The following is a 21,623-nucleotide window of genomic DNA, read 5'->3' as shown; positions in this document are numbered from 1 at the left end:
CGGTAGTGCCCCCGGCCAGAGCAGCCGCCACTTTTGAATGCTTGGCCAGTGCAGGGTCCAGGTGAGATTTCCCTTCACAATCGGCCTCTACAGCCAAGGAGAAGTTCCACACTCACTGAACTCCTCCAGGCTCCTCCCTGCCATTAGGTTTTCTTAAGGAACAAAACCATCCTTTCGATTTTCCAACTCGCTTGACAATAAAACACTGCTGTCACTGCAGAGAGCGGGCCCTGTCTGTAGGTGGGGCTCAGGCCAGAGGTCACAGCGAGCAGCAAGGATGGGCTTCCATGGAAGGACGATGGCTGGCCACCTGCAGGCTGTCCCACTGGGAAAGATTGTGATGGATCCACACCATGGTGGGAACAGACTGGATCTCAGTCCCTGGGAGGCCCCAGCACAGAGCTGGAGGTCTCAGCGGAGAAGCAGGAAGAACTTTGGAACCTGAGCTCAGAATTCAACCCCGGGGCCTCTATTTTAGTTCCAGCAGCCACAGGGCCATTATCAGACATGCTCACACTGAATGGAAAAGAGCAATGCCAGCAGCCACGTCCAGGCTGCCCGGCTGGGACCTGCCCTTCAGCCCGCAGTGCTCTGCTTCACCCAAGGCCTTGTGACGGCTGCTGGAACCACCGCCTCATGACAGCACATTTCGACACCGGCAACTACAGTGGCTTCTTTAGAAAACGGAGTGAAAGTGTGCTTCCACATGACAAAGCCGGAGAGGAAACTTTTGCCCTAACGCAGTACAGTGAAATAACATGAGTTCCAAATGCGGAACAATCCATTAGAGAGCCGCACAGGTGAGGGACTCATCCAGATCCACCTGAGTTCAAATAAAAGCACACCTCCCCATGGCCAGGGGTGGAGGGGAAGCTCTAAAGCAGCGGTTCTCAACCTGTGGGTCGCCAACCCTTTGGGGGTCGAACGACCCTTTCACAGGGGTCGCCTAAGACCATCGGAAAACACATATATAATTACATATTGTTTTTGTGATTAATCACTATGCTTTAATTATGTTCAATTTGTAACAATGAAAATACATCCTGCATATCAGATATTTACATTACGATTCATAACAGTAGCAAAATTACAGTTATGAAGTAGCAAAGAAAATAATTTTATGGTTGGGGGTCACCACAACATGAGGAACTGTATTAAAGGGTCTCGGCATTAGGAAGGTTGAGAACCACTGTTCTAAAGCATCCCTGGAGCCCTGTCTGGTTTGGCTCAGTGGACAGAGCATTGGCCTGCGGACTGAGGGGCCCCAGGTTTGATTCCAGTCAAGGGCATGTACCTTAGTTGCAGGCACCTCCCCAGTAGGGGGTGTGCAAGAGGCAGCTGATCGATGTTTCTCTCTCATGGATGTTTCTAACTCTATCCCTCTCCCTCTCTGTAAAAAATCAATAAAATATATTTTTAAAAATCATTTTAAAAAAATTAAAGCATCCTTGGAGTGAGACCTGTGCAAACTCTGGGTGCAATAGGTCAAGGGGGTTGGGAGGAGGTGGGTACACTCACTCAGCCTCTGTCCAAGACCTGGACCGCTGGGCACAAAACCAGCCAACATCCAGTCACAGTAATAGCAACCGAGGAGCATGATGCTATGAGAAACCACGTGTAAGTAAGAACACAAGGGAGCCCCATGTGCACTGTACACATACATGTAGGTTTATTTTTCTTCCCTTCATCCATAGTATGAAAAAAGGTTGAAAATGGCTAGGAAACCAGCTGATATACAAAGCACCTCTGCAATTATGCTTTTCTTAGAAAAACAACTTATAAAAAAAATAATAAACATTTAAAAAATTCAAGTCCTTTAAGTAGTTTACACTTCTGAATGTTAAAACTCCACGTGTTTCCTAAAATATAGTACAATTTTTTAAAAAATAAACAAAACTCATTAAAGTGACACTGATTTGAATTCCACAGGATCCCGGACAGTTAAAAATACGTTATTCCCTATAAAGTAAATTTGTTCTTCACAGGCAAAACAATAAAGTGTGACTCTCTGCTTAATTCATTGAGATTCATTTTAACGCTCCAGCTAATAACAACAGAAGACTAATGGTAATTTATAGTGTCTTCAAATAAGTTAACAAAACATATCCGAAAGGCTAATCACCACAGGCATGATTCTGGAAGAGCGACAACACCTATACATACAAAACACAAACACTTTACCAATTATCAAGAGCCAATGTGACCCATTATCCCCGAGGGCGCGTCTTCTTCAAGAAGAGATGACCGTTTCCGTGGTCCTGCTGAGGCTGTTTCTGAGCGGGGTTCCCCACCCCCACCCCCACCCCCAAACGATCCCAGGGTGAAAGTCAAGACAGACAGTGCTTGGCCTGGTGATTTTGACAGCAACTCTGACAATGGATCCAGTCGAACTTGCCCGGTAAGGTGAGGAGATCACCTGTGAGCGAGCGTATCAACCCTGTGATGGGAGAGGATGACATTCCTTTCTAATCACTACAGGACCAGGCAACATGACTGGTTTGACGGTGTAACGGGCCACTAACCAGAGAGGTTAGTAAGGTGAGATACAGAAATGAAATCCCACATGAAAAGATAGATTGTACCCAGCGGCACGTGTGTCTGTGTGGAGGCTGAAAGATTGGGAACCTCTCTTCGTTATTAATGTCAACCCGATAAAAGCTAAACCAAATCGGTGCACGTTTAAGTGCACCACTATTTAATTGCTAAAAGTGTTTCAAGCACTTGGTAAGAATTTCAGAGTCCACACTACTCCAAAAAAGAATATTACCACATTTCTCACCTGCCTGAGTTGAGTTATATTAAGCACCCTTTGTAATGATATCCGTTTGGGTTGGGGAGCTGGTAGGATGGTGTGAGCAGGAGGTGCCAAAAAAGAAAAAAAAAAATATTGATATTATAAAGGTGTTTTCTTCCTCAAGTTTTCCAAAATTTTACATTCTCTTTGTTCCTGGATTAGTGTGAGCTCCAGAGCGGCTGGCTGTGGAGAAGTTGTTCCAGAGACTAAGTTCAAGGTCTCATTAAGTCAATACCCAATGACCAGGTGAAATGGTGCTTTGCAGATAAAAAGTTCCTGAGGCTTCCTTTTCCGGTCCATCTTCCAAATCTCATGTTGCCTATAAGAAACCTGACAAAACAAAGAATTAAACTCAGAGATTCATTAATGGAAAAAATGGGGCAAGTGTTGAAATAAAATCACTTTTCTATTTAAAAAAAGAAAAGAAAAAGAAACTTGGGGAAAAAAGGAATTCCTGGGAGTTGTTAGACATGAGCAGAGCAAGGATGATGGTCTAGGTACAGAAACTCACCAGGCCTATGGATGGGGACAGTGGATGGGGAGTGAGGGAGGAGGGTGGGGTGGGAACTGGGTGGAGGGGAGTTATGGGGGGAAAAAAGAGGAACAAATGTAATAATCTGAACAATAAAGATTTAATTAATAAAAAAAAAAGAAGAAGAAAAAAAAAAAAAGAAACTCACCAGGGCAGGAAACCCCCGATGCCTAGCAAGGGGCAAAGCTGGGAAAATAAGAACTTCCCCCCAGGGTAACCCATCCTCCCCTCGCATGTCACTGGTCATGCGGTTTGGACCCCCGACTTTTCATCACTGGTCAAGCGGTGTAGACCCCTGACCTTTCCTCCCTAGAGATAACATCTAGGCCTCAGTTGTATTTCAGCTCCAGGCCCAGAACAGCAGCAAAACCAGACAAGAGGCACCATGGCTGCCACAGGACCAGCTGCATTGACTAAAAGCCCTCTGCCCTGTACGGACCAATCGCCTGAAAGAGGGGAGACCGCCACCCTGAAAGAGCACACCTGAAAAGCTGCTGAAGATTCTATGAAGACCCTCCCCTGAGGCCTCCCCTAAGATTCCCACCTGCAAAACAGAGATAAATGTGCTCAGGACAAGGGCCCCAGTGCACGGTCTCCCCGCAAGGAGCAGGCCCATGCCACTCCCTCCTCCTCTCCCTCTCCCACATGTAGGTGCCCCCCATCCTCTAAAGGACCCCAGGAGACCTGCAACCAGGGGAGCAATGGGCAGTGGCAGCTCGTCCTGGGCTCACCCCCTGCACCTGCCTCCAAGGCCCCCTTTTCTCTGACTTCCCAGAGAGCCAAGGCAGCCCAGCCAGGCTCTCCTGCTGCTGCTTCTGCGCCCTTCCTTGTGTCACTGTCCTGAGTATATTTATGCTGCCGTCACCGATCCAATACCCCCTGGGTTCGGTGCTGTGCAGCTCTTCGCTTTGGATATCCCCCCCTCTTTTCCGTAAATAAACTCCATTTTCTGTAATCACCGTCTGAGATGGCTATTTAGCCTGCCCACCCATCACTGACTTGAGCCTTTCATTGTTGCGTTTCCCGAGCTTAAGAGAAGCCACTGCAATGTAAAGGTGATAAGACACTAAAACATCCTGATAAAGATATAAAACTCAGCCAATTAACCAGGTATTCTGGCTTCAGGAGGGTATAAAATATTGGCAAATTAAGGGGTGGGGGTTAGCAGACAGATTTTTTTTTCCTATTTAATGAGGAGATTGGGACAGTAAGTGTTGATGATCCCTGTACTGCCAAAAAATGTCACAAGCCCTTTTGTATTTCTAATGTATCAGCAAATCAGGTGTCAGTGAGGCCAGGAGCCGATAAAAACAAACAACACAAGATAACAACTTGCTATAAAGACTTTGAGATGGATGTTCTGAGCCATCTGGTTATCACAGTCGCGTGCGTGGCCACTGCTGTCCACAGCGCCAACATGCAAATGAGCAGATTTCCACACGTGGGCCTCAGTAATCCACAGAATTTCAACATAGCCAAGAACAAGAATGAAAACCTCGACAACGAAACTAGCCATTCTGTTTGGGTGAGGCTTCGGCACCCAACGTCTCCTGGGGGAGTTCAGAAACCTTGCCCACCACCCCTGAAAGAATCCCGAGGGATCACTGAGTGCTTACAGACTTTCAGGGCGAGTATACACTTTGCATCCTTTGTGGAATAAAAATTTAACTAGCATTCCAAATAAAAGCCTCTCTCCGACTTATTGAGGTTTCTGAGAAGTAACACTGCATTTGTTAACTATGGCAACAATATAGAATAACCATCGTTTTGAATTGGTTTGATCTTGGATATAACGAAATCAAAACCACAAAAAAAAAGAAGTGCTTAAAAACAAAGGAAGGAACCCTGTGGTTTTCTGGATTGAGACCAGGAACAACTCCCTTTGGCCTCTCCCACTCACCTTCCCTTCTTTGCCAACTGAGGTTCACTAGTGCCACCCAGTGGACTCCTGGAGCACTGCTTCAGCGCCTGGGAAGGCCCAGCAGGCACCAGTAGTCTCAAGTACCATAATGACATTCTTATCTATTCTTTACAGAGCCTTACCACCTGCCTGAAGCTTTCAATACGTTTTTTATTGATTTCAGAAAGAAAGGGAGAGGGAAAGAGAGAGAGAGAGAAAGATCAATGATGAGAAAGAATCATTGATCGGCTGCCTCCTGCACGCCCCACACTGGGGATCGAGCCCGAAACCTCCATGTGGCCCGACTGGGAATTGAACTGTGACCTAGTGGTTCGTAGGTCGACACTCAACCACTGAGCCACACCGGCCAGCTGCCTGCAGCTTTACATGCATGCAGGACCTCTTTTCGTCCTCACAACTGACCAGGACTTAGAAGTTTTTGCATCCATCCGACAGATGGGGACAAAGAGGCTTGAAGTTAGGCCACGAATTTGCGCTCTCCAGTTTGCAGCCAGTATGGCAAAGGGTGCACTGGAGGAGCTGGTGCGACTTCAGGGAGAGCATGTGCGGGAACTGAAACAGGAGCAGATCGAGGAGGAGTTGGCAAAACTACTGAAAATGAAGGCACAGCCACACAGCGGGGGCCTGAGGAAGGGAAGCACAAGTTTGTGCTCAAAATCCCCAACGGCGCAAGAGACTACAATCCCCGGAGATGGCAGTTCGGGAGAAGGTGTTTGATGTAATCATCAGCTGCTTCAAGCGCCAAGGTGCACAAGTCATTGCTACACCTGTGTTTGAACTAAAGCAAACACTGACTGCAAAGTATGGGTAAGACTCTAAAGCAGTGGTCCTCAACCTTGGCTGCACATTGGAATCACCTGGGAATCTTTTTAAAATCCTGGTTTCTGGGCCTCATCCTCCAGAAAATGTTTGTTACTAATGTTGTGGCCCCCGCCCCATAACAAAGAAACAGAATTTCTGAAGGATGAGGCCCAGACATCAGGATTTTAAAAAGATTCCCAGGTGATTCCAATGTGCAGCCAAGGTTGAGGACCACTGCTCTAAAGCTTATTCATGACCTGAAGGGCCAGGGTGGGGAGCGGCTGTCCCTTCGCTATGACCTCACTGTTCCTTTTGCTCAATAATTGGCAATGAATAAACTGACCAACAATCAGCGCTACCACACAGCACAAGTAAATCGGCGGGATAACCCAGCCATGACCGGGGGCCGAGATCGGGAATTCTACCAGTGTGACTTTGACATTGCCGGGCTATGTGATCCCAGGACCGCTGATGCAGAGTGCCTGAAGATCATGTGTCAGATCCTGAAGTCACAGACAGGTGACTTCCTGGTCAAGGTGAACCATGGGCGCATCCCAGATGGGATGTCTGCGATCTGGGGTTCCTGGCAGCCAGTTCCGCACCATCTGCTCGTCAGTGGACAAACTGGACAAGGTGTCCTGGGAGGAAGTAAAGAACGAGATGGTGGGAGAGAAGGGCTTCGCACCCGGGTGGCTGACCGCATTGGGGACTATGGCCAGCAGCAGGGTCGGGTATCCCTGGTGGAACAGCTGCTCCAGGATCCTCAACTTCCTCAAAACAAGCAGGCCTTAGAGCAGTGGTTCTCAACCTTCTGACCCTTTAAATACAGTTCCTCATGTTGTGACCCAACCATAAAATTTTCGTTGCTACTTCATAACTGTAATGTTGCTAGTGTTATGAATCGTAATGTAAATATCTGATATGCAGGATGGTCTTAGGCGACCCCTGTGAAAGGGTCGTTCGACCGCTAAAGGGGTCTCGACCCACAGGTTGAGAACCGCTGCCTTGGAGGGCCTGGGAGACCTGAAGCTGCTATTTAAGTGCTTGACCCTGTTTGGCATTGCTGACAAGATCTCCTTCAACCTGAGCCTTGCCCGAGGGCTGGACTCCTATACTGGGATGGTCTATGAGGCGGTGCTGCTACAGACTGCAGCCCAGGCAGGGGACGAGCCCCTGGTGTGGGCAGTGTGGCTGCTGGAGGGCGCTCTGATGGGCCTGTTTGACCCTAAAGAGTGCAGGGTGCCATGTGTGGGGCTCAGCATTGGTGTGGAGCGGATCTTCTCCATCGTGAAGCAGAGGCTTAGAGGTGTTGAAGGAGAAGGAATGGACCACAGAGACACAGGTGCTGTAGCATCCGCACAGACGTTGCTGGAGGAGAGACTGAAGCTCGTCTCAGAGCTGTGGGATGTGGGATCAAGGCTGAGCTGCTTTACAAGAAAAAACCCAAAGTTACTGAACCAGCTGCGGTACTGTAAGGAGGCAGGCATCCCATCATCAGTGAGCAGGAGCTCGGGATGGGGTCATCAAGCTCCGTTCAATGGCCAGCAGAGAAGAGGTGGATGTCCGAAGAGAAGACCTTGTGAAGGAAATCAAAAAGAGAACGAGCCAGCACCTTTGCACCTGCTGAATTGAGCAAACTATGAGAGTTAAGTGGGCGGGCACCATTGAAGGCTAAGACAAAACTCTGCCTATGTCCTCCAACCTCTTCGCACTTCCAGTGGAAAACCTGAAGAGCAGTCAAAACCGAGACTTTGTGATGATTTTATTGATAATCACAGGTAATTTTACTGTGCCATTTTCCGTAGGAAGCCCCGGGGGCTCCTAAGCTACAGGGACCAGGCCTGAGATGGCCTCCTCTGCAGGGTGCTATACCAGCAGGGACTGCTCCCCATAACCAGTCACCAAAGGTGCAACAAAATATCTCAACCACTAAAAAAAAAAAGCCCTAGCCAGTTTGGCTCCGTAGATAGAGCATCGGCCTGCACACTGAAGGGTCCCCAGTTCGATTCCGGTCAAAGGCACACGCCCCGGTTATGGGCTCAATCCCCAGTAGGAGGCAGGAGGCAGCCGATCAATGATTCTCTCTCATCACTGATATTCCTATCTCTCTTTCCCTCTCCCTTCCTCTCTGAAATAAAAAATACATGTATTAAAAAAAAAAAAAAAGAATTTGCTTAGTCACAAAGCTAGCCAGCACCTGAGCTGGGATTGAACCCCTTCCTCTGACTCCATGCACATAACATCATTACTTAGGCTATGGCAGGCCACCAGCTCACTGCTGCATTTGCATAGTAATCTGAACCCAAGCTTACAAATAAACAAGCCTCACATTTTACAGTGGAAATTTGCTATTCACAAAGACACAGCTTGACTCCCAGCCAATGACTTCAGACCATTTCCTGCTCACCTTCCAGCACATCCTGGACTTCAGCTGAGACGTTTTTCAAGCAGTTATATAAGTTCTGGACTGTGGCGTTGCTTAGCTCCTTGTCTTGCCACTTCTTCAGCATCCGAAACTTACAAATTGTCACATTTTCTTCCTTCTTCCGGATATCGTCAATATCGCTGATGTCCAACTCCAGGTTGACAATGCCAATTTCTCTCCACTCCTTCCCCAACTTCCCAGCAAGAGTAATCAACTGATCGTCTGTTAACAGGGTCTTGGCTCCATCTAAAAGCAGATGAGGAATTCAGTAGTTCCTCTCAACACTTAATCATTGGTAACTACTTACAATGAAAATGTATTCTCCTCCTATTAGAAAAGAGACTAGCCCAAGCCGCTTTGGCTCAGTGGATAGAGACTTGGCCTGCGGACCGAAGGGTCCCGGGTTCGATTCCAGTCAGGGGCACGTACCTCGGTTGCAGGCTCCTCCCTGGCCCAGGCCCTGGTCAGGGCGCATGCAGGAGGCAACCAATCGATGTGTTTCTCTCACATCGATATTTCTCCCTGTCTTTCCCTCTCTCTAAAAATCAATGGAAAAATATCCTCAGGTGAGGATTAAAAAAAAAAAAAAGGAGACTATATTTGTAGTAATTGTAACTGCTTGTAAAATATATTTAAATGCCAAAAAATCCTTGCTATCTAAAATATCTTAAGTAAAGGGAACTCTTTTATATAAAAATATTAAACTGGGGTATAATGTTCATAATTACAAATGTGACTTTCATAAAACAGCACAAATCAGGTTGGAATAAAAAAATTCAGATATCAAAAAGAACTTATGTGGCTCAAAAAGAAAAATATACAGCTTTGCCCTTGCCCACCTCTGTATCTCATATAAATGCTCGCAAGATGTCTGCATTGAAGTCTCTATTTCGCCATCTCCTGGCGCTAGGGGAATAGCACGTTCCATAGGAAAGTCATGGAATGGTATTTGTAATAGCTGTTGATCTCCGAGAAGCAGTGTTATAATCTTGGAAAGGCATATATTGCCAATGCAAACCACTGACCCCATAAAAAATATTAGCACTATCATTAAACTAGATTTGCAACGATCACTTTGTGCTATGATGCAGCCAAGCTCACAGGTTGTGGAGTTCCGGGTAAGGATCCTCAAGGCATGACAAATACTGGAGGATATGAGAGGGAGTAAGAGGTAAGAAGAATTCCTGCCCCTCCTCCAGGACTGCAACACCTCTGCTCTAAAGACAACAATTTATTAATGTGGATCTAACATTTGTTCTTGGACCCTTTTCCACTTGGGCTTCCTCTCTCTAACTTTCTAGACCAGAGGTTCTCAACCTGTGGGTCGAGACCCCTTTGGGGGTCGAACGACCCTTTCACAGGGGTCGCCTAAGACCATCGGAAAACACATATATAATTACATATTGTTTTTGTGATTAATCACTATGCTTTAATTATGTTCAATTTGTAACAATGAAAATACATCCTGCATATCAGATATTTATATTACGATTCATAACAGTAGCAAAATTACAGTTATGAAGGAGCAACGAAAATAATTTTATGGTTGGGGGTCACCACAACATGAGGAACTGTATTAAAGGGTCGCGGCATTAGGAAGGTTGAGAACCACTGTTCTAGTCTGAAGAATGGGTTCTTAAAGAAGGCCTTCGCCCTCTGGTGGTTTCCTGATACATGGCCGACGGCTCCTAGCTCTCCAGACTCCTGACGATAAAAACGACTAAAAGGGAACCTATTTAGATGAAAGTTCTCAAGATCATCCTAAAACTCATTGTATCAGACTCTGAGCCTAAATTTTAACAAGATCTCAAAATAATTCTGTTCGGGCTGAGGGCTGATCATATTTTTAAAAGCAACACAGTGATATACTGAGTCTGAAACTACCAGGCTAGTGACTAGACATCTCAAAGAATATTATTGAGGGAATACCTAAACAAACAAACAAAAAATCTTTATTTATTTAGATCCTACGCTGTCAACTCCAAAACAGTTGGAAATCCTTAATCTTTCTGGGTGAATTTGATCGTTTTGATTCTATTTCTAGCTACTTGTTATTGGAACTCATTTTATTTTATTTATTTATTAATATTTTTAAAATATATTTTTTATTGATTTCAGAGAGGAAAGAAGAGGGAGATAGAAACATCGATGATGAGAGAAAATCACTGATCTGCTGCCTCCTGCACAACCCCTACTGGGGACCAAGCCCATAACCTGGGCAAGGTTCATAGGTCGACACTCAACCAGTGAGCCACGCCACCTGGGCTCATTTTAAATCGCCAAATAATTGCATAAAACAGAAAAACTTGCCCAGCCAGCATGGCTCAGTGGTTGAGTGTTGACCCATAAACCAAGAGTATACCAGTTTGATTCCTGGTCAGGGCACATGCCTGGGTTGCGGGCTCGATTCCCCGTAGGGGGCGTGCAGTAGGCAGTCCACTGATGTTTGTCTCTCATCGATGTTTCTATCTCTCTCTATCCCTCTCTCTTCCTCTCTCTCTACAATCAATAAAAACATATTTTTTAAAGAAGAAAAACTTGTCCTATAAATCAAATAAAAACTATGTCCCACTCAGTTATAAGATGAATAATTTCTGAGGATCTAATGTACAGCATGGTGACTATAGCTAATAATACCGTATCATACTATACACTTAAAATTTGCTAAGAGAGTAAATCTTAAGTGTTCTCGCCACTAAAATAAAAAGCAACTGTGAGGTGATGAATGTGTTAACTTGATTGATAAATATTTCATCCTGTACATGTATACCAAATCATCATGTTGTACACTGTAGTATATACAATTTTATCTGTCAAATATCCCTCAATAGAACTGGAAAAAATTGTATCGCAATGTAGCTAGGTCTTAAAAATAATTCCAGAGCCTCACTTATTTTGGTGTTGACTTGATAAAAATAACGAACATCTCTGTAGCAATATACAGTAAAACCACACATGTCATCCTCACAGTCTCCTGCTCTAGAAAGTGAGATAGATATCTTATTTCATTTTATAAAGTTTGTCTGCTTTTATAGATTCATACCTTCTTACAATAACAGTAAAAGAAAAGGTACTTTGGTGAAAGGGTTAATTTGGAGACCTATGTGAGGACCCTAAATGCTTGAGATCTTGTCTCATATAATTTGGGTCTGGGCTTTTAAAATTAGATTTGTGAATTCTTGTTGGACTTGCATTTTGAACTACAAATTCCATCTTCTGGCTCCTTAGAGTATTATTAAATGTTTTAAATCTCCACTGTATTTTCACAACTTTTGAGCCGTGGTCTCTGCCATTTAATTGAAAGAAAATAAGTTGAGACCTGCCTCTATTGACTGAACTGGAGGTGCTTCACCCCGAAATAGCTAAAAAACAGTGAAGCCAATGAACGCACACATGGACATTCACAATTCCATTCATTCAAGCAAGGCTCACTGTCTCCTCCACGAAGGCTCCATGCACAGTGCTGTGGGAAATGTAAAGATGGGTAGGTATGGCCCTACCTTCAAGGACTGCAAGGAACCCCCTTACCTCACAGTGCTGCTGAGTGAAGGGGAAAAGTGGGGAATCAAATGGGAAAATAGGCCGGGGCAGGCCACGGAGGACCCTTATCCGGGCCCGAGGCGCTGGGACACAGGCGCCCACAACCGGATGTGGCGCTAGGAACACCGACCCAAGAGCAGGTGTGATGGATGCACATCGACGGGAGAGCCCAGGGGAATAAGTGATGGCCACGGAGGACAATGTTACAAACCTGAAGTGTCAACCTGCTTCATTCTTTTAGCACTGACCTCCTCTTCAGGCAGAGTGTTACTTACTTTACGTCGCCTTTTACCTTAAAAAAAAAAAAAGAATCAACAAGTTTGCTTTTCATTATGTTTATTACCTTCAATCTGTGTGGGTTTTTTTTTAAAAAAAGCATCATCATTCAGGTAGAAACCAATTGAAAATGGATTCCAAGATTGTTCAGATGGTTAACAGAGTCACAGAGCACTTAACAGATCCATAATGCAACCGCCTCGGCGCAGCAGAGCACAGATCCTAGCGGATGGGAGGAACCCAAGACTGCGCACAACTCGCTTAGTGTCCAGTCACCAGCACTTACCACTTGTGCTGCTTTTTGAAACGTTCCGACTCTGATCATGTTGAACCCAGTCACCTGTTAAAGCACGGAAAGCATCACTTAGAAAAACTGGTATGAAATCAGAATTCAAGAAATCAACTTGTGAAAGTGTATGGAGCTCTAGGGTCTTGGCAACCTCTCTGAAGTTGGCATATGAGTTTGGGGTTTCACTTGGTATCTGCACAAATGCGCTGGGCTTGAATTTTGGAGATAAATGATGAGCCGGAGAGGATGTTAAAGGGGAGGGGGGGCTGTCACAGGGCTTCCCAGCCCCAAGAATCTGAACAGGGGGACACAGGGGCAGTGGGGTCCCCCAGCAGAGCTGTAATCGCACAGAGCGGGAGCTATCCATTGAAGACCAAAGAGGCAGAGTCAGCCAATGAGACACACAGTCAGCCAAAATGCAGAGCTACATCCAGGTCGTGTCACAACACCCCTAAAATATCTGAGATCCAAACCTCAAGAAAACAACACCTCCACTAGCCAACTCCCCCCCCCCGCCCCCCACCCTCTGAAGTCTCCGCAGACACGCTGAGCCACCCACTGACCCCCAGGATCTGGATGTGGGTGCCTGAGAACCAGGGCCGCACTTCTGTCCCAGGAGCGGCGCCTTTCCCTCCATCAGATCTTTAAATGTTATGCTGACGGGACAGACAATTACTCTATTTGCTTTCCCACCCCCACCACCCACAAACCAGTTTTCCTTTAGGATATAAAACACTTACATTCTCTCAGTTTCGCTTTCCATACAATCTCGTCGGAATCCGTCTCAACCAACAGTAATTTAAACTCCATTGGCTGCTCCAAATAAACTTCGATATAACTTTTCAGTTTTAAAAGGGAACCATCCACAAATTCAATTTCCTTTAAAAAAAAAAAAGTGATTTTTTTAATAGAAAAGATGTATTCACTCACTGATGACATCATTAGCAAATGATGACAATTATTAGGTAGGTTAATGCTTACTTGAATGCTCACCGACACCTTGGCCCTGGAAAATCCCATTCCTGAATCACACACCCTCTTATTCTCTTGCTTCTCGGCCCCCCTTACTCCAACTTCCTTTTCTGCTTCATTTTCCTAAAGCTTAACTTTTCAGCCCTTTCCTGATTTCCTGTTTCCTGTTCCCAAACTAGAACGTGTGCTCACCCACCAGCCACCCTTTCGTCAGTGCGTTTGAACTTCCTCACCCTCTTTGGCTTAGATCATGCCACACAATCTGGATGGAACAGATTCAACAACATGTACAGACTATGCTGCGTGTTTTACCCACACTCCCTCACTGAACACCTTCCCCCACCAAATCCTCTTTTTGCTATTTTACGGGTAAAGAATCTCAGAGAAGCAAATTAAACTTGCCCAACTTCACATGTAGGAAGTGGTAGAATTTAACGTGCACCCACACCTTCTGACGTCAAAGTGTGCGCTCTTAACCGCGACACAGCCGCCTCCTGCCTTACACCTCCGCTGTTCCTCTCCAGGCTGCCTAGCGAGCCTGGAGGGAGAAATGCACTTTTTAAAAAGTACAACCCGTGCCTTGTTTTATTGCATTTCACTGATGTTACGTTCTTTACAAGCTGAAGGTTTGTGGCAACCCTACTGGCGCCATTTTCCCAAAAGCACTTGCTCACTTCATGTCTCTGTGTCACATTTTGGAAATTCTCACAGTTCAGACTCCTTCATTATTATTATACTAGAGGCCCGGTGCACAAAATTTGTGCGGGGGGGGGGGGGGGGATCCTTCAGCCCGGCCTGCACCCTCTCCAATCAGGGACCCCTTGGGGGATGTCCGACTGCCAGTTTAGGCCTGATCCCTGTGGGACCGCTGGCTCCTAACCACTTGCCCCCCTGCTGGCCGGCCTGGTTGCCCCCCAACTGCCTCCCTGCCGACCTGGGCACCCCCCAACTGCTCCCCTGGCGGGCTGCCTGGTCATCCCCCAACTGCTCCCTGCCGGGCTGGCTGCCCCCCAACTGCCCCCCTGGCGGGCTGGTCACCCCCAACTATCCCCCTGCTGGCTAGTTACACCCCTAACTGCCCCCCGGCCAGCCTGGTCACCCCTAACTGTCCGGAAAGAAGTTAGACGTCTGGAAGATGTCCGGTCATCCAGTCTAATTAGCATATCACCCTTTTATTAGTATAGATTTGCAATGATGAACTGTGATCATGATCTTTGATGTTAGTATTATAATTGTTTTGGGACATCACGAATTTAATCGATAAGTATGTATGTGTTCTGACTGCTCCAACATCTGGCCATTTCCCTACTTTTCTCCCTCTCCTCAGTCCTCCTTATTCCCTGAGACACAACCATATTGAAAATAGGCCAATTAATAACCTGACAGTGGCCTCTAAATGTTCAAATGAAAGGAAGAATCGTGCATCTCTCACTTTAAACCAAAAGCTCAAAATCTTAGTGAGGAAGGCATGTTGAAAGCCAACACAAGCCAAAAACAAGGTCTCTTGCACCAAACAGTCAAGTTGTGACTGCAAAGGAAAAGTTTTAAAAAACTAAGCCCTAGCTGGTTTGGCTCAGTGGATAGAGCGTTGGCCTGTAGACTGAAGGATCCCAGATTCGATTCCAGTCAAGGGCATATGCTTGGGTTGCGGGCTCAACCCCCAGTAGGGAACATGCAGGAAGCAGCCGATCGATGATTCTATCACTGATGTTTCTATCTCTCTCTCCCTCTCCCTTCCTCTCTGAAATCAATAAAAATATACATTAAAAAAAAAAAAAAACTAAGACAACAGGCACCCCAACTTTCAGCAACCTCCACCCTGACCATTCAGCAGCCATCAACACTGAGACAAGACCCTCCACCAGCAAAAACATTTTGTCTCGCTGACGGTTAGCATTTTTTAAGTAAGAAAGTGTTTTTAAATTAAGTATGTACATTATTTATTTTTTTATTTTTATTGATTTCAGAGAGGAAGGGAGAGGAAAAGAGAGATAGAAACATCAATGATGAGAGAATCATTGATTGGCTGCTTCCTGCATGCCCCGCCCTGGGGATCGAGCCTGCAACCCTGGCATGTGCCCTTGACCAGGAATCAAACCATGACCTCTTGGTTCATAACTCAATGCTAAACCACTGAGCCACGCCAGCCGGGCTGTACATTGGTTTTTTTAGACATAATACTACTGCACATTTAATACTGATTATAATATAACTTTTATATGCACTGGGAAACCAAAACACTTGTGACTCACTTTATTGCCAGATTCACCTTATTGTGGTGAATCTAAAACACAACCCACAGTATCTTGTTGTCTTTGTATCACTAAATCACCCGGGGCCTTGCCATCATACACCAATGGCTTTAACCAGGCCCTCTCCCTTTCCATTCCAAATCACTAGCTTTATCCTCACAATCTTCAAAGGGTCACCAGGGCCCATAAAGTGAAGGTAATGCCCTTCCTCGGCCCCACTCTTCCCAAAGCCCCGTGTGTTCCCCTCCCTGGAACGACCCCCATGCCGAGCCCTGCTGCACATCCCATCACCTCACTTAGGCACTGCGTTCCTTCCCCCAGTGACTCCCTCCCCCTCCAAACCCAAACCAAATGTCACCACGTGCGGACCTTCCTGAAAACCCACTGCACTTTGCACCCATCTCGATGATAATATCGCATTATGTGAAAATTACTTCTTTACGGAAATGCAGCATTTCTCCCTCTACGCGGGTGTCTTTGGAGGGAAAAGCTCATGACTTACTGGTTTTTTTAATTCTTAGCTCTTATATCCCTGGCCTACTTGGAATAGTCACTTCTCACAAAAGTCAGTTAAAGAAATCATGAATGGTATAAAACGAGTAAGAACACCTTAAGATTTACACAGAGTTTTTCAAATTTCAGAGCGCCCCCCGAACCACTTATACCCTTTGAGCAATCCTGGGAGGTTATCCCCATTTTTAAATGCCCGAAATTTGGTTAAGAGAGCACACACAGCTCGTGACAGAACTAGACTATTGAAAGTCCCCAGCCACCACCATCTTTATAAGAAAAACCTTGTGGGGGCACGGCGGTCTCTTTCTGGGCAGATCCATGCACTCACTATGCACGATTCCCTCTCTGAGTGGCTGTTAACCTTGGCAGCACATCACAGTCACCGTGGGAGGGTTAACAAGCCCGATGCCCAGGCCATTCCCAGAGCAGTAAGTCACTATCTCGGGAGGCCACAGGCTTCTCTAAAGCTCCTCGGGGATTCCATGAGGCAGCAAAGGCCACGAGTCACTGTCCTAAGCAAACCCTTCAAATTGAATTGCACCTCCCAGACAAGGCTGCAGTCGGCTTCCTGTCATTGTCTTGAGGTACCGTCTGCTAGGGCTTGATCAGAATCGGTGATACAACCGTGGCCTTAGGAGCCAAGGGCAGATGGGGCGCGGGGCCAGGCTTTCCTGCTCCCAGGTGTGCGATTTGATCACATGCCTGCTCTGCACATTAGTTTCCACAGCTGCACTGTCGTAAGGCTCAAATGACATGGGTGCAAAGAGACCCTGGGAATTAAATAAGACCGTCTGTGTTCAAAAGTTACGGAAAACTGATAACCTGATTGCTCCAAAGAGCATGAGGCTCCTGATAATAAAATAATGCAACACATATCATTACGATTAGCTCTCTCTTGATTCATATTTTAATATAATAAAATCAAAACATGTTTTTGACTTTTTATATACTATAAGAGAAACAGAGAGAGGTGTTCAAAAGAAATTTCTACACCGACGGCTAGGCTAGATAAGCTACGGCACACATTCAGAGCACATAATGAAAATAAGTTTTAAGAATAACTCAGTCATTTACGAGAAACTGAAATCGCTTACAAATGGCATGGTGTGTACAGCGAAGAGCTTAAATCAAAATGGCAATATGTTCCCATAACTATTTTTCAAATGTCTTCCAGTAAGAAAAGCCCAAACTCCCTTGTTAGCAATTCCTTCCCATTAACCTTAAATGCTCTGTAACTTACAATAAAAGTTGAGTTTTTCATTCCGTTGATGCTAACACTGAAGAATTTAATAAAACATTCAGGAAAATTTAAAACCTTTTAAAAGGGAAAGTGATCAGCTAATCTATCTTTGCAATGGTTGCAGACTAATCCTTAAATTGAAAGCATCTTTGGGCCCTAGCTGGTTTAGCTCAGTGGATAGAGCATTGGTCTACAGACCAAAGGATCCCGGGTTTGACTCCAGTCAAAGGCACATACCTCGGTTATAGGATCCTCCCCGGACCGGGCCCTGGTCAGGCCTCGTGCAGAAGGCAACCAATTGATGTGTTCCTCTCACATTAATATTTCTCCCTGTCTTACCCTCTCTCTAAAAATCAATGGAAAAATATCCTCAGGTGAGGATTAAAAAAAAAAAAGCATCTTTGGAATAAACTACAAGATTAGCAAGACAACTGTTTTCTTATAAGTGGGAAATAAAAAATGAGAACAAAATGGATGCCAGTGAAACCTTCAAAATACCATAGCTAAGAAATATCCATCCATCCCTGCTATTACTCCAAGTAGGTGTGTAAAATATATACCTCAGGGGTGATGTCGGCTTCTGGTTCACTGACCAGTCTGTACTTCTTCCCATGCTCCAATAACTTCAGGCACACAGGAGGCTTGTCGATTTTCATGAATTTCTTAGAGGAGTGCTTGACAGCCTTGGCAATATCCTAAAGATGGAGATAGGTTTTGGCTGTGAAATGCACCAGCAACAACTCTACGAGCTGTAAGAGACCTAGCCGTGCAGGGCAAGGCTGCAGGTTCTTCATTTCCTCCTCCCAAGTGCTGGCCCGAGTGACCTCCTCGGTGCTCGCAAAAAAAATGCTGAAGCTCAGGCGCCCTCAGTCTGCACCGCGGGCTCCTAGGTCTCCAAACATCCTCTGTGCCCGACAGCTAAAAGCAGCACAGGCAGCCTGCGGGGCACCAGCAACTTGCTTCTGGAGAATCTGACAAACTGAGGTTAGCACCAGCATATACATGTGTGCTCGTTACATGCCCACCATGGGGATGGAAAGCAACTGTTTTAGGACTCGGTTCCAGTTTACTCAGAGCTGTTTCTACCCAGCACTTCGTTTCCAGCGGATTGTCACAACTACCCCCCTGGAGGGGACACTGATTTTGTACATATTGCTCGAATGACCCAAAGAGGTTAAAGCAACCTTTGGCCCAGGCTCCCCTGATAAAGCAGCTGTGCAGCTGACGTGAAATGTGGGTTTCCTGTAGGCGAAGGTCAAGGAAGTCTTTTCCTACATAGGAAAAAAAATCCCGAGAAGAAGAATGCAAACATAAAACATCGCCAGAGAGGGCTTCCTGCCTTCGCTGTGCGTGCTCCCTATTGTTCCAGTGGCTCCTCCTCTCCGTTTGCTGACAGGACAGCTTCTTACCCAGCTTCCCAGCAAGCACGGAAAATGCCCTTTTAATGAACTGAATTTACTTTTAAAATACAAAGTTCTTGACTTTGGGTGGTTAGCACATTGCACTAAACAGATCTTGTATCATAGAAATGTACACTTGAAACCTACATGATCCTATTAACCAATGTCACCCCCAGTACATTTATTTTTTTTAAAAAGCTGCCCAGCTCAGCCGGGTGTGGCTAAGCAGTTGAGTGTCGACCCAGGAACCAAGAGATCACCGGTTCAGTTCCCAGTCAAGGCATATGGCCAGATTGTCAATGATTCTCGATCATCAATGATTCTCTCTCATCATTGATGTTTTTTTCTCTCTCTCCCTCTCCCTTCCTCTCTGAAATCAATAAAAACTTTTTTTTTTTTTAAAGCTGCCCAGAAATCAACCAACCCACCTTGGGTTTGCTTTAAAAACGGAACCTTTATTATTTTGAACAAAAAAATTTTTAATACAAACTTCATAAAATAATAGTATTTATTCCAAAGCTATGCTAATTATACTTTAGATGGGATTGTTTTTATACCATTTTGAAAACTAGCTTCCCAATTGAACATGTTATCATTAATGAGATTACAAAAAGCAGGTTTACCTTCTTAGGAAGAAACTAAAAGCCTATTACTTACTATAAAGTGTTTTAACTTTCATACATACTGCTAATTATAATCAGTATGATTAATTTTAAAGTCAAGGAAATACTACAACCTAAACCACTGGGAGTAGATAGTTTGATATAAATTCTGTAATTCAAACTAGAACTCCTCAATTAGTATAGTACACTTCAAATCAATGCTTTTTTGTTTTGTTTTTTAATGCTTACATTACTTATGTCAAACCCTGATCTAAAATCTGAAAGTATAATTTCAAGTCACTGTTTTATCTGTTTACTTTGTCTATTTATTCTCCTCCTACCTCTAAACCATTACAAGTGCACTGAGAATGGCAAAAAGTATGAAAGGACATTCAACTACTACTATTCTAATCTATTTACTTCAGAAAATGGGCTAAATATCACAGCCTTATTCTACATTCTGGAAAACTGAACCATGATGAATATATCCAAAATCCTTCCTCTTCCCTCACTGCAACAGGTGATTCATGAATATTTGCTGCCATAAAACACAGAATGTTGAGCCCACGAACCATAGGACACATTTATCCAAAACATCACTCTGAGTTAAATGAGTTAACCTGGGAGGCCCATCATATCTGAGGAGCATTAGGCCAACAAGAAATCTCAAGTCGCCTTATTCTGGACCCAAAGACCCCAGATGTCCCCCCAGTGTTTTCTGTAACAGGTGCTTCTCACACTCTAAACCATGCCTGAGCCCCCTGGGAATCCTGCAGAGTACCCGCTCTGCTTCGGTAGGTCTGGGATAGGGCTGAGAGTGCGCTAAAATTTCAACAACAAGCTCCCAGCTGATGCCGAGGGTCCTGGTCCCCTGACGATATTTTAAGAAGCATTGCTGTAGAGACCAGCTGACCTCGGCTGTCCATCAGGCAGCCCTCTCCAAGGCCAGACCTGCTTGCCTGAACCAACCCCACCCCTGAAGAGCTACTTCCCCATCTGTTGTCTTCGTGACGCTCTTTACATGTATAGACAACCATACTCGTGGATCTGAGGACTCAGGGCCCACCCGGGCACTGACATTATAACCTCTGTAGGTTAAGGGCCAAATTAGACCCAAAGGGGGGCACTTAACAGGGACAGGACCCACACCCTCACGTGGTGTCATGTTTGAACACAAAGAACCGAACATTTATTATTCATGTTTATTGGCTTTACCTTGATGTAGGACTCGTTATTGGTTGCTACGTACACCCGAAAAGATAAGGAGGGATTCTGGTCGATGACTTTGTACAGAATCACAGCCCCGTGGTGGTATAATGTTTCTTCGCTTTGAATGACAGGTCCCACAGGAGAAAGAGAGCTCACGTGCCATCTGACGTGGGTTGCAGAATGATCCACAATACATTCTAACGAGGCCTCGGAATTTTTAACATGTAAGACTCTGAATGTCATATTGGCATCATGGTCTGTGAAAACATGAAGGTATATGAGTGGTCCAGGTGTTACAGCGGTTGCACACATACACACACACACACACCATCATTAACATTTCATCAAACAAGTACTTACGCCCCAAGCAGAGGGAATGTGGAAACTGAATGGAGGTAAGACAGGCGGGGTCACATTTGACATCAAACATGGGTCCCCCAACAGCCCAGGGCTTGACGACCAGGTCTGCGTATTTGCTCCAGGACAAAACGCAATACTTGATGTCAACTTTTCTGTTAACCTCAAAGATCAGACCAGTTTCCATGCACTCGTACACTCCCTCCGTGTCCACCTTCAGCCTGCGATGGACAGATAAGAACACCTGCTGAGTCTTCATGTTTGGTTAGGAGAGGACTTCTTACAGTTATTTACGTTTTTAATTTCGCTCAAAAGCATTAAGGAACCTGTGCATTGTGAAGAAGCATCATTATCAGAGACAACAATCCAGGTAATTACATAAAATGTGTGACATTAGTTATGCTATTTTGTGTCGCCCCTAATTGGCGTTATGTTTATGCAGAAAATTAAATTCCTGATCATACTAAGTCTCCTGTATTCACAACTACTTACAAAAACTG

General features: G+C 45.2%; 1 protein-coding gene and 1 pseudogene across 2 annotated transcripts; one reads left to right on the top strand and one right to left on the bottom strand.

Moving 5' to 3' along the window:
- Positions 1-1,645: 1,645 nt before the first annotated feature.
- LOC102430734 (NACHT, LRR and PYD domains-containing protein 1-like) lies at positions 1,646-21,338 on the bottom strand. Of its 2 annotated transcripts, XR_002829681.1 has the most exons (9): positions 21,127-21,338; positions 20,773-21,023; positions 18,116-18,250; positions 13,319-13,457; positions 12,576-12,629; positions 12,225-12,305; positions 8,456-8,719; positions 2,780-3,124; positions 1,646-2,437 (listed from the first exon to the last, which is right to left on the bottom strand). XR_002829681.1 is itself a non-coding variant. In XM_014457157.2 (8 exons), exons 1-8 carry the CDS (start codon positions 21,308-21,310, stop codon positions 3,114-3,116), a joined length of 1,119 nt encoding a protein of 372 aa, XP_014312643.2. In that variant the 5' UTR covers positions 21,311-21,338; the 3' UTR covers positions 1,646-3,113. The 2 variants fall into 2 exon arrangements, 1 of the variants encoding a protein (XP_014312643.2); XM_014457157.2 differs by having other exon boundaries at positions 1,646-3,124.
- On the top strand, positions 5,503-7,675 carry LOC102430414 (annotated as a pseudogene).
- Positions 21,339-21,623: the final 285 nt, after the last annotated feature.

This window comes from Myotis lucifugus, unplaced genomic scaffold (assembly GCF_000147115.1).
Source record: "Myotis lucifugus unplaced genomic scaffold, Myoluc2.0 scaffold_70, whole genome shotgun sequence".
NCBI lineage: Eukaryota > Metazoa > Chordata > Mammalia > Chiroptera > Vespertilionidae > Myotis > Myotis lucifugus.
The sequence above is the reverse complement of the archived record's forward strand: the minus strand, read 5'-3'. Positions and strand labels throughout refer to the sequence as shown.

What these genes read in the sequence shown, in the direction of transcription:
- LOC102430734 (XM_014457157.2), bottom strand. Translation starts at nt 21,310, where the DNA reads ATGGAAACTGGTCTGATCTTTGAGGTTAACAGAAAAGTTGACATCAAG. An exon ending in TTCAAAAAGCAGCACAAGTG is followed by an intron (nt 12,306 to 12,575) that starts GTAAGTGCTGGT and finishes TTTTTTTTTAAG; the next exon opens with GTAAAAGGCGACGTAAAGTA. An exon ending in GAAGCAGGTTGACACTTCAG is followed by an intron (nt 8,720 to 12,224) that starts GTTTGTAACATT and finishes ATCTGCTTTTAG; the next exon opens with ATGGAGCCAAGACCCTGTTA.